Genomic DNA, 16,835 nt, shown 5'->3' with positions numbered 1-16,835 from the left:
TTCCTCAATAAAAAATAAATAAATTGTTTAACATTCTGCCTTCTAGAAGCTCATAGTCTGGAGGTAGAGACAGACCCCTAGACAAACCTTCAAGGTAGTGTACTTAGGAAAGAACCACAAGCTTGGTGCCAAACATGCATCCCTACCACCACTGCCAGGACACAATCCCAACCTTCACAAACATCCCAGCCTTCAACATCTTTCCAATTGTGAAGACCAGTCATTGAAAGCGACACCATGTGGCAGCCAGCAGTCACTGCAGCAAAGGACTCTCTCAGGTTAACTTGAGAAAGAAGATTCAGCCCCATTGGCCTTGAAGCCCCCAGGGTTTAGACAACTCAAAGATAGGTAAAGACCTCAAGAGAGTAATATTAGATTTCTGGTTGGGTGGAGAGGGGAATTCAAACAATTACTTTAAAAAGTAAAGAATGGGACTTCCCTGGTGGCACAGTGGTTAAGACTCCACGCTCCCAAGGCAGGGGACCGGAGTTCGATCCCTCGTCAGGGAACTAGATCCCACGTGCATGCTGCACCTAAGAGTTCACATGCTGCAACTAAGGAGCCCGCCTGCCGCAACTAAGACGGGGCCCAAATAAATAAATAAATAAATATTTTTTTTGTAAAAAAGTAAAGAATTATGGCCACTTTGGTACACATGAATGTGTGATGTGTAGATGAAGATGTGTAGTGAAGATGATGAATCAGATTATACTGGTTAAATATCGAGGCTCCATTTGGGATTTTTGCCAGTTCTCATTATACCTACTTTCTATTTTACAGGCCGATTTTGTCTTTATGATTAGAGCAAACTGATATCATAGTCAATGACTTCACCGGTATCTGAAACGTGGGATGGCCTATGCTTGAAGGGGGATTACTAGATACTTTAGAATCCTTAGGGGGGAATGTTTAGGATGAAAGAGAACAGAAGTGTGATATTATTACATTTTCTGAGCAACTTAATTTCTTTACCATGTAGAAAATAAAAAGAGTATCAGAGTATGGGGAGTGCCTTCTGTAAGATCGAGAGATTTCTGGAGACTGAGAAAATAACTAAAAGTATAAAAATAACTTTAGAAGTGCTTCTTCTGTGCTGAGTACTTCCCCATGGACTTTGCATATATCCATTCATTTCATCTTATAACAGTTGCTGATCAGGAACCCAAGGAACAACAAGGTAAAGGAACGTGCTCAAGGTGACTCAGCTAGTAAATGCAGAGGCATAATTCAAACCTGACTCCACGTCTGACTCCACGGAGCCTGTTCTTTTTTTTAAAAAACAGCTTTATTGATATATCATTGACATATAAAAATTGTATATATTTAAGTTATACAACTTGATGTTTTGATATACATATACATATACATTGTGAAGTGATCACCACAATCAAGTAACACCTCACATAGTTACCATTGTGTGTGTGTGTGTTGAGCAGACTTAAGATGGGTCCTCTTAGTAGACTACAAGTATACAGTACAGTATTGTTTGGGGGTTTTTTTAATTTATTTATTTATTTATTTGGTTGCACCGAGTCTTTGTTGCAGCTCGCAGGCTCCTTAGTTGTGGCATGCAAACTCTTACTTGCAGCATGCATGAGGGATCTAGTTCCCTGAACAGGGATTGAACCCGGGTCCCCTGCATTGGGAGGCCCCCTGTGCCACCAGGAATGTCCCTACAGTACAGTATTGTTAACTATTGTCACCATGTTGTACATTAACTACTATATTACCTTGCCTCTAAATAACAGTAGATCCAGCCAGGGGAAGAGTCCTGCCGTTAGAGAATAGAGCTAATACAAAGCACACTCAGGTGGGAGCCAGCCTGATGTGTTCAAGGGACAAAAAGAAGAGCCAGAAGGATGTAAAAGAAAAGCAGAGAGAGAGATGGGAGGTAAGGTCTGAGAGGTGGGCAGAGGCCAGACCAAGAAGGACTTTGCAAATTGGGAGTTTACTCTAAATGGGATAGGAAGCCACAGAAGGATATGCCATGTTCATGGACTAGAAAACTCCGCTATTGTAAAGCTCTGAGTTCTCCCAAAAGTGATCTATATATTCAGGGCAATCTCTATCAAAATTCTAGCCAGAATTTTTGTACAAATTGACAAGCTTATTTTAAGAAAAAAAATGCATGGAATTGCAAAAGGCTAAGAATAGCCAAAGCAATTATGAAAACGAAGAGTTGGAGGATTTATAATACTAGACGTTAATTAAGGTTTATTATAGTAGCTACCATAACTAAGACACTGGAACTGGTTCAAGGATAGTCAAATAGACCAAGAGAACTGTAAAAAGTTAATAAACAGAAACCTTGAGTAGAGTTGGGAGACCAGCAGGGGGCGCTCTCACACTTAGACAATAGCAGAGTACAGCAGGAAGAAAGACTTCTTTCCTGTCAAGGACTTGGTCAATGGAAAGACCTGGTGTCTTTGTTTACTATAGCCCTCCCAACTTCTTTTTCTTCCCTATAAAAGCATTCTTCTTCCCTTGTTGTCAGGGACTCGCACGTGGCTCTCCATGGTTGCAGACTGAACTGCAATTCTCTACTGATCCCAAATAAACCCATCTTTGCTGGAGAAATATCTGGCGGTCTATTTGTTTCAGGTCAACAGAACTGAATGGAGAACTGAGATAAAGACATATTCATACAGTATACTTGTTCTATGACAGAAGCAACACTGCTGAGCAGTAGGAAAAGGAGAAGTTTTTCAACACATTGTACTGGATCAACTGGATATTCACGTGAAAAAAAATGAAACTTGACCTCACAAGTAGACAAAAATCAATTCCAAATGGAACGTAGGTCTAAATGTGAAAAGTAAAGGAATAAAGCTCCTGTAACATAAGAAAATATCAAGACCTCGGTCTAGGTAGGCAAAGATTTCTTAAACAAGACAAAAGGAACACTAATCCATTTTGCAACAGAAAGAGGATGGCAAGTGGGGCTCAGGAGCAGCTAGGCAGGTGTCCAACCCCAGGGTCCCTCAGTGAGCCCAGATTCTCCAAGGGCCACACCCATGCCCCCAGGGTCTCCCTGCTCCTGGGTGATAGGAGTGTCTTTTGCTTTAACGAGGCAACTCGGGGCGGGCTCCTGGTTGAGGGCTGGTCACCAGAAATACCAAGCCATAATTAGAAGCTTGGAATTTTCAGTCCTGCCCCTCATTCTCTTGAGAAGGGACAAGGGCTGAAAATGGAGTTAATGATCCATCATCCTAAATTATGAAGCCTCCATAAAATCCCAAAAGTATAGGATCCAGAGGGCTTCCAGGAGGTACGGGAGAGTGGTACACCCAGAGGGGGCATGGAAGCTCCACTTCTCTTCCTACATACCTTGCCCTGTGCATCTCCTCCATCTGGATGTTCATCTGTATCCTTTATTGTATTCTTCAATGAACTGGTAACTGCAAGTAAATGTTTCCCTGAGTTCTCTGAGCCACTATAGCAAATTAATCGAATCCAAAGTGTGGGAGAAGGCATGGGAACCTCCGATTTGTAACCAAGTCAGACAGAAGTTGTGGGTAACCAGGAGACCTACTTGCGATTGGCATCTGAATGGGGGGGCAGTCTTGTGGGACTGAGCCCTTAACCTGTGGGATTTGACTCTATCTCCAGGTAGACAGTGTCAGAATTGAGTTAAATTATAGGACACCCGGCTGGTGTTGCAGAGAATTGCCTGTTGGCGGGCTGGGGGGTTGGGAGCAGGGAGGTGGGAAACCCACACACTTGGTGACCAGAAGCGTCGGAGGTGAAATTTTTTTGTCTGAGAGTAAAGGAGACACACAGGAAAGAAACTCACAGTAGGGAAGAAGTGGGTTTTTCCCTACTCAGGAGGGAGTACTGTGCGTTTTACCAACCTAGGCTCACCTGAGAAGGATGAGATGAATGGTCAGAATGATGGCTGTCCACAACTGATGATGCAATGGCGACATCTCACTCAGAGGCGTTCACCCCCTCCCACGGAGCCACCGGACTCATCCCCGGGATTTGTTAATTACCCACATCTGTGGGCCCCAGGGCTAGGTTTACTCAACACCACAGTCAGCCCAGAAATACCTAAACCAGCTGAACAGAAGAGCCTTCTAAGTGACCACCTGCACTCGCTAGCCTGTGACCCAGCCCAGCGAGAGGGGACTTGCCTCTCAATGCACGGGACCCTTGAGCTGTGATGGAAACCAGCACTAGTGAGGGGCACAGGATAGAGGTCCCTTTATTTAAAAGATACAACAGCTTTATTTAATTCACATACCACATAATTTACCCATTTAAAGGGTACAATCATTTTTAGAATATTCACAGAGTCATGCAACTATCACCACAATTAATTTCAAACATTTCCGTCACTCACAAAGAACCCCTTACCAATTAGCAACCATCCTTATTTCTCCCAACCCTCCCCCTTTAATCTTAGGCAACAACTAATCTACTTTCTTTCTTCATAGGTTTACCTACTCTGAACATTCCATATAGATGGAATCCTACAGTATGTGGTCTTTTGTGGCTGCCTTCTTTCACTTGGCATGATATTGGTGATAATTAGACATTAACAATGCTTTTCTCTATTAATTTTCACTTTCTCATTCTTTGAAAATCATGCAATGCCTCTTCTTGTTTTGATTTTTGGTTGGACTTGGATTGAAATGCTTCTTTGATATTGTAGCAGAGATAAATATTTTTATTTTCCAATTTATATTGTCGTTTTCCTTAAACATCAAGAATAATGAATAAAACACATTTTGACTTTAAAATAAAAATAAATAAAATTTGAATGTGATAAAAATAAATAAAATTTTCCTGCTTCTATTTTCATTAACAACTGCATCCCCAAAACATGATTTTATGCAAAGATCTGTGGTAGGCACTGGGGAAAGAATAGAATACAAATAAATAGGAAAATCCCTCAGTCCTTCAGAAGCTTTCATTGAAGACCAGAAGGCATGCACCTGCAAAAAAAAAAAAAAAAAAAAAAAAGGTGCAAGATTGGTGCCCCATGTGGCAACAAGCAAAGACAGCCCAGCAGCCCTGGAGAAACCTCATGTGACAACTATGTGTGACAAGTGCTCAGTGGCACCACCAAGTGGAAGCTAGAGAAACAGAAAATCAAATCTCCAGGCTTAGGGCAGGAATCTCCCACTGGGTCTATGATTGGGACCACCAGGAGAGGAACACTGCTGCCTGGAACCAGACTCCCAGCGAGCCTTCCTGGCATGCCCCCACCACTTCCTCCCACTTACCAGCTTCAGCCTAGATGCACCAGACTTAGCTTGATGAGATTGGGTGAGAGATCAGGAGTAATCTCTGCAAATTTGAGTGGATTCTCCACAATGTCTCAAATTTGAGCAGAGGAGTGCCTAGGGAACTCCTGGGTCACCTCTCAAAACTGCCACTGTATGTGGCCTCAGAGAAATCAATTCCTTTGGTTATAAAGGTCACAGAATTAATACCAGTAAATCCTCCCTACAAACCCATTGCAGACAGGATCTGGAAAGCTTTCCAGGAAGGGACCACAGGCTCTGGGCTGCATTTGAGTCTCCCCACCCTCCAGGGTGATAGCTGAGAGGCAGAATTGTGTCCTAGTACCCTCCACTGAGTGCCCACCTGCCACTCCCTCACCTCCTGGCACTCCCCTAACTGCTGCCGGAAGCCTGGGGTGCCTGGCCAGCACAGCCCTGCATGACCACAGACACAGCAATCCCTATCTCTGATCATCGATTCACTGCCACCTGCCCACTGTGTGTCGGCTGCTGGCAATGCTCCAAGGCCTACTCAAAGGATGCCCCCCAACCACTCTTTCCCTGATTCCCCCACCTGAAAAGTCATTTCACCCTCCTCAGAATTCCCACACGCTTTCCCCGAACCTCTCTGACAACACCTCACTTGCTAGTTCAGCCAGTGTCCATGGAGTTCTCACCCAGCACTGGGCACTGGGGCCAGTGTGAGTGAGACATGGTCCAGATCTCGGTGAGCACAGCCAGGGGACAGCACAGGAAACGAACCAACATGCACAGGGACATGGGGACTCTGGCTCTGCCTGGAGTTGTCACACAGGAAGTGACCTCTGAACTGCAGGAGGGCTGGGGTCTGTGTGCCACTGCCTTCCACCCTCTCCACTGCTACCACCACCTGGCCTGGGTGCCCCCGCACCCCGGGTCGACTGGGTTACTGGCATGCCCCCCAGAGTTGGAGCGATGCTCAAGAACTGTCCACACCTGCAACATCTCTCTCTCCTCCCCACGTGCACATCCAGATCAGAGTCGGCTCTCAAAACGTAAATTATATATAAATATAAACAATCAAATAAACAAACTACAAAAAGAACAAGTTGTCCCCTGTTTTCTTCCGCCACCAAATTGGGATCTCCTAGAAAGCCGGGACTGTGGCGCCTCTTTGGAGAAGACCTCAAGAGGTCCCAGGATGGGGAAGACATCGACCACCAGTCTGGGTCTCCACCCCCGTTCTGTGAGCTGTCCTATTGTCAGTCAGGCCCCCAGTTGGTGGATAGCTACTTGGGTGAATAAGGTGGTTCCAGAAAATAGGCCCTGTCCAAGGGAGACGTCAGACCAGCTCAGGAGAGCCCAGGGAGCCTGAGGACTGCACACCAGGTGAACCAGGAATGCTCTCGTATCAGACAGGGAAATTCAGGGCAGAGGTGCAGGAAAATGTTCAGTATCAGCGATTCATCAGCCCCTTTCCTCACCAAGCCTCGACAGGATCCCCTGACTCCCCCATCTTGTTTCCCAAGCCTGGACCAGCCTTTCCACTGCAGGTTGGAACACAGCAGAGCCCAGGGTCTGGCTGCCAAGCCCCAAGCAGACTGTTTTGCATGGAGAAAGGAGGAAGGTCATGAAGACTTATGGGAAGTCAGCGTCAAGGGGCCGGGAGGTAACTTGGCCCAAGCTCCTGCCTGCAGGCTCATTCCATGGCAGTCACCACCACTAGACCTAGACAGCGGGGCCCCGGTGGCTTTGGCACCCTTGGGGCTGTGAAGGAAATTCAAGAGTGAGGAGGTGAGGTCAGGACTCAGGGTTCTGACCCCCAGTGTCCCCTCAGCAACAAGTGACAGGGCTGAGCCCACTGCCCTCTCTGGCTTCCCTCGTCTGTCACTGTGGGTCGTGAAACCCGTCTTCCTCCCAGGATCCACCGAGGACCTGGTGTGAAGATGGCAGTGAAGTGACCTGCTTCACTCCTCTGGACTTTGAGTCCCAGAAGGCCGGTCCTGATGTGACCCAAGAAGTTTCATTGAGAGATTAAGAGTAAGAATGTGAACCAGGCTTTCCTGGGATCGATCCTGACTGCTGTTTCCTAGCTGTGTAGTCTTAGTTCACTTCAAATCTTGATGCACGTATTTTCCACTCCTACGTGGAGACAACAGATCCCCCTCAGAGGTGGGGAGGGCTAAAGAGGCAGCAGCAGCAGCAGGTAACTTGGTGCCTGGCACATCCTAAGCTCTCAGTAGTAAGTGGCGGTGGTGGTGATTATTGCTCTCAGGCCACGTCCCTAGAAGGACTGAGTGAACGGAAGTGGAGACCATGCTGCCTTCAGCGTCCAAAATTCCATCCTCTTCAGGTCCAGAGACCCAGTTTTCTCAACCCGGTTCCCTGTCCTGTTGTGACACACCGCACTGGCCGCCCGGCCCCAGATCAAGCTGGGGACAGCAGAAGGCTCTAGGGGAGGTTCCTTGGAAGGTGCAAGACCCGATGTCCTGGGATTCGGCTGGGAAAGGCTGAGCACACCCTCCTGGGTGGGGCTTACCCAGCTGCATGGGGCAATGTTCCAGGAGACAAACAGCAAACATGGTCTCAGGGCTCCCAGCCCCTGGAAAGAGCCTGGCTGAGCCTTCTAAAGAGACCGGTCTCTGCCCAGGTGCACATCTCACTCATCCTTCTCCTCGGTGACGTCTCCTCAGCTCAGGTGAGTCTGCACCTGCCTCTCTGCCTTTTCTAGGAGGAGTGCACAGGGCCCAGCGTGGAGGAGGGGAGAAGCAGCTCTGGGAGGGAATGCAGGAGCCTGTGGTCCAGTCCCAGCTGTGCCACCAACAAGGCTGTGTGCTTTCACCCCTGCTGAGGGTCTCATCTGTGCGGCAAGATGACTGACCAGATACTCCCTGTTCCTCCCGTGGGCTCCTCTGTGACAACTCTTGTGGAAACCGCCCCACTGGGACCCGAGGACCATCCTCAACCTCCTTCTCTTCTTTCTTCTCTGGATCCACCTGCCTGTCAGGTCCCAGGCTGGTGAAACACACCCCACCCCACCCTTGGGGAGAGTGGGTGCCCCTGCCAAAGCCTTGACGGCTCCCTAAGCCCAGGCCTGGGACCCCCACTCACCATTAGTCCGCTGAGACATCCTGCCCCCACCCAGGTAAGAGACTGATCCACCAAAGCTCCCCATCTGCTCCCCAGCAGGGAAATGCTCAGGGACCGTCTGGACACAGGGCTCAGCTCTGGTCTTGGACAAGTTGACAGAAGGCCTTGCGTGGCTCCTCTTACTGACAAAACAGCGGGGATCTTTCTCCTACATCAGAAGGCCATGGGGTTTATCTGAGATGCCCACACGTGTGAAATGGGGTCATTTCCTGGGCGCTTTGGAATGTCTGGGAAGCGAGGGCTGCTCTGTCCAATTTCTCTGGTTGGGGTCCAGGGCAGTCCAGACCTCTGACTGTTGGGGGAAGAATCTGCTTAGGGAAGTCAGACCTTCTCTTTATTTAAATGAGGTCAAGCCTTGGCGATGCAGAGAGCAGAGAAGTACAAAGGGTTGATACGGCCCAATAGTCAGCAATTCTAATGAGCCCCATCTCCCACATTCCACCCAATAGCCTAGAACTGGGGCAGGTATTTCTGTTCACTTCAATCCCAGGCTGACTCTGGTCCCCCGTCCCTCCTTCGCACTCTCAGGCATGGTCCAGGAAGAGCCCCACCAGGGCTCAGGACAGGGCTGCGTTTCCCTGCTCACACTCATGCCCGGGACCCTCCGCAGTCCATTTCATGCAGAGCTTGCCTTACGGTCATGCTGGGCCTCCAGGGGGTCTTCCTGAAGCAGCCCAGGAGGGTCAGAGCAGATCAGAGATGACCCTGCTCTGCCCCCGTGACTCTAACCCTGATGTTGAAGTTGAACCGGGAGGAGATGGATTTGCTGCTGTTTGAAGTGTGGGGTCATTCAAATGCTCTGGTTGCTGGGTCCCATCTCAGGCTCAGTCCTTCTCACTGCGGCTGACCACTACATCTCTGCTTCCACATTCTGTGGCTCTACCCACAGTGGACGTCTGCTGACCTCCTTCATCTTCTTAGACCCTGCCCTGTGGGAACCCAGGCCCCACGCTTGGTCCCACCCTCCTCCTTTTCAGCAACTCCTCCCACCACATAGAGAAGCACACTTGCTTCTGTTCCTCCTGAGCCTCCCTTCACTGGCTGCTCAGTCCCCATCCCGTTATCCTAACTTGGAGACCCTCCCCTGGGGGAAGGATACAAAAGCTCACTGTCTCTCTTTCTGGCAGCTGTGCTCAAAGTCAAGATGAGCAGCACTGAGGCTGAGAAGACCACGATAGGCATGAGTGACCTGTTTCACAAATACTCAGGACTCAATGACACCATCGAGAAGGGGGACCCGCTGAAGCTGTTGAAGGAGAATTTCCCCAACTTCCTCAGTGCCCGTGTGAGTCGGGATCTGGCTTCCCAATGGTGCTCGGGCCCTGGCACGGCTGAAGACACTTTGCTCTGGGACCTTGGACAAGTCACTCTCTTTCTCTGATCCTCAACTTTCTCAACTGCAAAATGACATAGTAGGACTTCCTATCCTGGCTTATTATCAGGGTGAAGAGAGATGATGTATATGTGGCAAAGGAGGAAAATGTGTGGATATAAATGGTTGATATTAGGTTGTCAAAAAGGGCTACAACTGGAGGGCAGTGAATGTGTCCCCTCGTCTCCGCCGCCCCCCCTGCATGAGACTCCAGCTCTTCTGCTCAGGCGCTGAGAGGCTCGAGAGGCCCCCACAGGGTCCTTGAGATAAGAGGGAGGGTGATAGAAATTCCATCACCGACAGAATTGTCTTTTAGAAGAGGAACAAAATTTTAATTTATTTATTTTGAAGTATAGTTGATTTACAATGTTATATTAATTCCAAGTGTATAACCTAGTGGTTTGATATTTCTATAGATTATACTCCATCAAAGTTATTATAAAATATTGGTCATGTCTCCTGTGCCGTACGTTACATCCTTGTATCTTATTTATTTTATACCTAGTAGTGTGTACCTCTTTATCCCCTTCCTCTCTCTTGCCTCTCCCCTCTGGTAACCACTCAGTTGTTCTCTGTATGTATGCATCACCGACAGAATTTAACACCCCTTATTACAATGAAGAACTCATTTGCAGACCTGTTTTAACCTGACAGTTAGAATGTTCTGAACTGATTACAAAAAGAAGGCGTTACCAGGTAACAAGGAAATTGGGTAAGCAAGAAGAGGGACCTCAGAGCAGGTAAGATCCTGGAGGCCAAAAAGCAAACAGGAGAGGAGGGTTAGGTTGGAGAGGACAAGGATGGGGCTTATTTCTTTACTTATTTATTTACTTACTGATTTACTTGAAGTATAGTTGATTTATAATACTGTGTTAGACTCAGGTGTACAGCAAAGTGATTTAGTCACGTATATATGAATAGGACTGATTGTGAGCCCCTGAGGCGAACTTAGGTAGGTGGTAGCCTTGAAGGGGGGTGGGGGAGCGGGTCTGGGGCTGGAGACCACCCCACCAGCACATTGGGCAGCGCAGCTCTGGGCAGAGCCTGCTCACCATGTGAGGTCTCTTGTCCAAGTTCACATTTGGGGCAAGGACTCTCCCTCAATGAACTGCAGGGCAATGGCAATGTCCCCACCCCATCCCACACTTGCCCTCAGTCAATGCCACACCAGTCACATCTGTGCTGCTCTGGGTCTCATTTCTCTGTCTCTGCCTCTCCCTCTTCTCCCAGCTCATAACTCCTGTGGGACTGAATTTGCCTTGTTTTGTGTCTTTTCCCGCAGACCAAAATGGGCACAGATTACTTGTCTACTGTCTTTGAGAAAAAGGACAAGAATAAGGACAAGAGATCATGACTCTGAAGGGAGCAGGTTATCTTTTTGGGGGGACTTGACAGCCGTCAGGCTAGAGGAAGATAAGTTTAACACGGATAATTGAAATTCACATATAATCCTAACTCCTCATTGTCGGTGGTGGTAACTGCAGCCTCTCTCCTCTAGCAAGGAGGCAGTAAATCAGATTATCATCATCCTCGGGAAGGAGAGCAATCTGGAATGTTAATTTTCCAGCTGAGATTACTGGAAGTTTCCTTTCGGTTTTCTTTTTAAAGGGAGAGAATAAAAAAGGAAGAAAGCCAAAGCCGTGTGACTGGCAGGGTCTTGGTGCTCTGGCCAGGTGTCAGGCCTGAGCCTCTGAGGTGGGAGAGCCGAGTTCAGGACATTGGACCACCAGAGACCTTCCAGCCCCACACAGTATCAATTGGTGAGAGCTCTCCCAGAGATCTCTGTCTCAACACTAAGACCCAGCTCCACCCAACGACCAGCAAGCTCCAGTGCTGGACACCCCATGCCAAATAACTAGCAAGACAGGAACACAACCCCACCCATTAGCAGAGAGGCTGCCTAAAATCATAATAAGTTCAAAGAATAAGGACGAGAAGGTTGACTCTTCCGAGCTCCTCTCCTTGCTGGGGGATATAGCCACAGACTACCACAATCAGGGCCACGGAGCGCCACCCTGTTCTGGGGGAAATTAGTGAGCCCAGCGGCCTCCAGACAACCCAAGAAACAATGAAGTGTCATCCCCCCCAGATTCTGGCCTATTTCCTTGTTTTTGTTTTTTTTTTTTTGGCTGCCTACTCTTTCAAAACTACCATTTTTTGGTGAACATTATGTGGAATCTCCTCCTGGTGGATGGATCGAGAATGTGTCCGCAGTGCGCCCTCCAGTGGCCTCCAGTATAAATGACCGTTTCTCTCAGCAGGGCCTTGTGTCCACCTCTGTCTCTGCTCCCTAAATGCAGCTAATATTTGGGGTCCCAGAGGTGGAGGCCAGGACAAAGCATTCCACCAGGCCCCAGCCATGCTTTTCCTTCTGATGGCATGGATCAGCATCTGGTGATCCAGAAACTACAGTGGGCAGGAGCCAGTGTCTCCACACTGTGCCTCATGTCCCAGCATTTCCCTGAGGGCATAGGGGAGACTGGTAGCACTTAAAAATGGCTTCCTTGGGAGGTACTGGGGACACAGGGCCACATGTCGCCGTGAATAGGAGGCTCAGCAGTACCCAGAGGGTTGGATCTCTTGTCCTGTGACCTGGGCTCCCTGGGCTGTGTCCTGGTCCCTGTGCACTGTGTGATTGTTCCTGTGGAAGTGAGAGAGAGTCACCCTGTCTGCTGAACTGATCCTCAATAATGGTTTGATACATGCTGGGAGCTGGGCATCTAGGGAAACTACGTGGTAATGGATGCTCCAGGTATGAGAAGCTCAAGCTAGTCCAGGGGTCCAGGCAACCTACAGGAGCCAAGTGAGGAGACAGGACTGCAGAGGGAACACAGAGGAGAGTCCGCTCAGGGATGAGAAGGAGCGCTCGTGCCGAATGTGTATGTTACCACCCCTTTTATCTGCCACGGGCAGGGGCATGTCGTTACCCATTGGCCCTTCAAGGCCAGGCAAGGTGCTAGGGACTGAGGATTTAGAAACAAGCATTCCCCAGAGATGCAGGTGTTTCCAGGGGGCCATGATGCAGGGTCAGCCCTCACCTCCCTCCCCAATGCCACTTCTAGACCGTGTCCCCTGCAGATTCAGCCAGCATTCTCTCCTTGAGGTCACCTCCTCTGGTTCTATCACTCCCTACCCTCCTACTCACAGCCTCCCACTAACCTCTTAATCAGGCAAACATTCTTCTTGGATGAATTAGGCAACTGTCTCCACATTCTCCTTCTACCCCTCCCGCAGGTGACATGTAGGGTGAGTTATTTGTCCATGTGGGTGACTGTTCTTCTCCCTACTACACCTTTCCTTGGGCACCTCCATTCCCAGACCATCATCTCCTGTCCACTTCAGGAACATCCTTTCCAGACTATTTTGCCAACATTCATGATCAACGAGAAAGAAGAAAAATAACACCAACAACCAGAGCAAAGGAGGCGACAGTTTACTGACTCCCAGGAGGTCTCCGTGGAGACCTCTGGGATGGGCTGGGCCTGGCTAATCTCTGACCCTCAGAACAGGGCTTCTGGCCATGGGACTGAGTGTGTAAAGCTATGGCAACTGCAGTCACACTGGAGAGAAACTCAGGAAAACTGATCTTCTCATCCCGATTCATGTCTTCCTTCTTAAAGAACCCTTCTAAGAAATCTGGCTCTTTCTTTCCTGTGGGGAGAAGATATCAAACAAAGGAAAACTAGATTACAACCCTGGCCTGGACTAGGAGGTAGAGGAGAGGATGGCAGAGGCTGAGGGGAAATAAGCATGGGTGAGTGTGGGGCTGCAGGAGGGTGGGCACAGACGGCCATAATGAACGGGGCGGGAGCCCTGGTCCTGGGCTTTCCAGCTGATGGCTGTTTAGCTGTAATGAGAGCATACACTGGACACCAGGAAGTTCTGAGGTAGAGCCTGCCTCTGCCCCTTGGATGCTCAATATTCATTCTCCCTAGTCTGACATCCTTTTGACTGCAGTCTCAAAACTATCCACACTCGGGCTTCCCTGGTGGCGCAGTGGTTGAGAATCTGCCTGCCAATGCAGGGCACATGGGTTCGAGCCCTGGTCTGGGAAGATCCCACATGCCGCGGAGCAACTAGGCCCATGAGCCACAATTACTGAGCCTGCGCGTCTGGAGCCTGTGCTCCGCAACAAGAGAGGCCGAGACAGTGAGAGGCCCGCGCACCGCGATGAAGAGTGGCCCCCACTTGCCGCAACTAGAGAAAGCCCTCGCACAGAAACGAAGACCCAACACAGCCATAAATAAATAAATTAAAAAGAAAAAAAGTACAACCAAATTAATTTAAAAAAAAAAAACTACCCACACTCATCATTATTCCCATAAAAATGCATTAATTCCGAATCCCCTGCTCTTTGAATCCCACTCTCAGTGATTTAATTTATTGAATTATTTGTGCTAGTGAGTTCAGTGTGTGCTAATGGTTTAATGGTGAAGTTAGATAATAGAGTCAGTGAGAATCAAAAACTTCTAGAGTATTAGGGCTGCAATGCTTCACTTGACATTATGACTTCTATTGTGTGACTTCTACTCCTAGGGGTATATGAAGGGAAGCTACCAGAAGCAGCAGCTGACCCTAAAGACATCAGTCTAAAACAGAAAATTTTTGTTGCAGACAGAAGAGACATTTTAGGCCAAGAGACCGTTCCCTGAGCCACAAATCACCATGGATTGTTGATTATCTAATAACAATAATTAGCATCTCTATCCCTCTTTGCATTTTACAAAGCATTTTCACATACATCACCCCATTTAAATGTTCATGATGACCCTGGGACACAGGTGCTATTGTCTGCATTTTACACCTAAGGTAACTAAGGCTCAATGAGTAGGTGATTTAGCATATTTGTAACACCATTATAAGTAAAAGTAAAGTAAAAGTAAAAGTCATTGTAAATCAACTATACTCCAATAAAAAATAAATTTTAAAAAAACAAAGTAAAAAAATAGATTAAAATGACGATCCATTTTTCTGATCCAGCAATAAAAGTTACGTATGTAGCCGAAAAAAAAATAAGTAAATGTCATGGCTGTGCAGGAACCTGGGTCATCTAACCCCCATCCTGATGCTGTGCACCCCTTGGAGGCAGGGAGTGGGCCCTACAGAAGGCTGGGGAGAAGTGAGAGATGCTTGCCCCTCCCCCAACCGTATGGGAGACTCCCAGTGAGCTGGAATCCTCAGGCAAACAGGACCGTGGGTCCCGCCCCCCCCTCCCCCCGCTCCACTCCCCACTCAGCCCCCGTTAGGTCCCTACTCACACATGTCAACAGGAAGGTGGAGAAATTCTTTTTCATCTTCTTCTCCAAGCCAGATTTGTCTGTGGTCTCTGAATCTCAGGTGTATTTGTGATACAGCTTGAGCGAGCCCATCGGCATCTTCTCAGCTTCACTGTTAATCATCTTTGTTTTCCAATAAGCTGCAGGAAAGAAAGTCACCTGGCTTTGCCTTCTAATGTGTAAGACTATAGGGAATGGGGATGCGGGAATGGGCTAGGCTGGGAATAGTGGAGGGACAGGGGCCATGGACAGAGTGAGAGAGCAGGGCTGAGATGCAGCAGGATGAGTTGGGTATTTCTTTGCCAGGTGAAGTTCCGAGGAGGGAATAAAGGTTTGAGGAGAGGGTGGGGAAAGTTCTGGGGATTGTGAGGCCTAGGATGGGATGTGTGGGCAGAGGGTAGAGGAAGTGGGCTGTGAAGAGTAGAAGTATGAAGCGGTAGAGTCTGATAGACCCTGGATTCTAGATTCTGGGAAAGATGAGAGCCTTTAGATCTGTCAGCCCTGAAATCAGGGATGAGACTCCCTGTCAAAACATTACCAAGGAGAAAGGCATGAAAACCCCATCATTTCCCAGAGCTCTGTGTTCTCAAATATAATATTAAGGAATCCCAGTATTGCCCTGTCAGTGTGGAGCTGCCACAAACCAACAATCACCTCCTAAGGGGAAAAGACTTCACCGACCTTATTCCCTGGATCTCCCAGATCTCTGGGCTTAGGTCTGCTCGCAGTACTCCCAGGAAGGCGCTGAAGAGCTCAGTCAATCCTGCATGTTTATAATATTCCCTTGCTCCCGGTCCTAGGACCCCCCTTATTCTGGATGCATTCTATGGCCCAATGAGAGGAGCCCCCCCCCAGAGCCCTGCTGGAGTTGAGGCTGGTTGTCACCAAGGTCATGGGATGCAAGTGCAGCCCAGAGGGTAATGGGGCATTTGCTCTCAGAACTTGTGGGCTGGACCATCCTTTTCCCAGATCTCAACAGGCTGAGGCCAGAATAATGGTGAATATGGGTCCCGGCAATGGAAGAAGGGGGATATTACAAACATGCAGGCATGGGCTGTGAGTTCCCCTGGTGCCTCTCTGGGCACCTTGAGGAGATCTGAGCCCAAAAAGCCAGGGGATGCCACAAACCAAGGAGTAAGCAGAACTAAGGGCGGCAGGGGGTAGAGACGGCTCTGGAAATCCTAGACTTGGGTCTGTTCTCAGTTACCTACAAAGACATTCTCCCCAGGAGTTCTTCTGTGAATCTCTCTGGATGTCACAGAGCCACCCAAAGTCCAGGCAAAAAGGACATGGGGGGTTATCTAGTCCAGCCCCTTGGTGTCCAGAAGAAGATGCAGAGGCCTGGAGGGAGAAGAGGAATGACTCTCCCTGATTCCTCCATGACTCCGGGCCCAGGGGTGCTCCCCTGGGGTGAGCAGGAAGCAAAGCTGGTGCATCGTGCCTTCAACCTGGAAGAAGCAAAGAGGCACGGAAGAGGAGACAAGTGAGAGCTGTTCTCTGAGGTGGTCCCTTTTACAGTCCTCAGATCTAGACTTGTTCCATCAGCTGCCCACGTGACACTGCTCTGGGTGGGGACTCACACCCAGGACTCTGCCCAACCCAGGCCCCACTTGGAGCCCCGCGGGGCTGGCCTGGCAGGTGGTGACAGAGGGAAGATGAGAGGGCTACTGAGCCTCAGGAAATAGGGCATTTAGGGATTTGCAGGTAGAACCAGTGTCCGATTATGTATCCAGTGGGTCACTGGACTAACTTTCATTAACTATCACTCATGTAAGAGCTGCCGGCATCAGTGACAGGTTACTGCATGCCAGGTGGCGTGGTAAGAGCTTT

The 16,835-nt window shown here is 48.7% G+C and overlaps 2 protein-coding genes across 2 annotated transcripts in view; one reads left to right on the top strand and one right to left on the bottom strand.

Annotated features, from left to right (window-relative positions):
- The window catches only part of S100A8 (S100 calcium binding protein A8), a 146,887-nt gene that overhangs the window by 16,094 nt on the left and 113,958 nt on the right, over positions 1 to 16,835 (bottom strand). The window lies entirely within an intron of this gene.
- On the top strand, positions 9,502 to 11,763 carry LOC133088160 (protein S100-A7-like). The gene is given in 3 exon segments (XM_061185976.1): positions 9,502 to 9,642; positions 11,012 to 11,098; positions 11,665 to 11,763. Coding segments are annotated over 3 exon segments (327 nt in total).

This window comes from Eubalaena glacialis, chromosome 3 (assembly GCF_028564815.1).
Source record: "Eubalaena glacialis isolate mEubGla1 chromosome 3, mEubGla1.1.hap2.+ XY, whole genome shotgun sequence".
NCBI classification, from domain to species: Eukaryota; Metazoa; Chordata; class Mammalia; order Artiodactyla; family Balaenidae; genus Eubalaena; species Eubalaena glacialis.
Note: the sequence above shows the minus strand (reverse complement) of the source record. Positions and strands in the feature narration are given on the sequence as shown.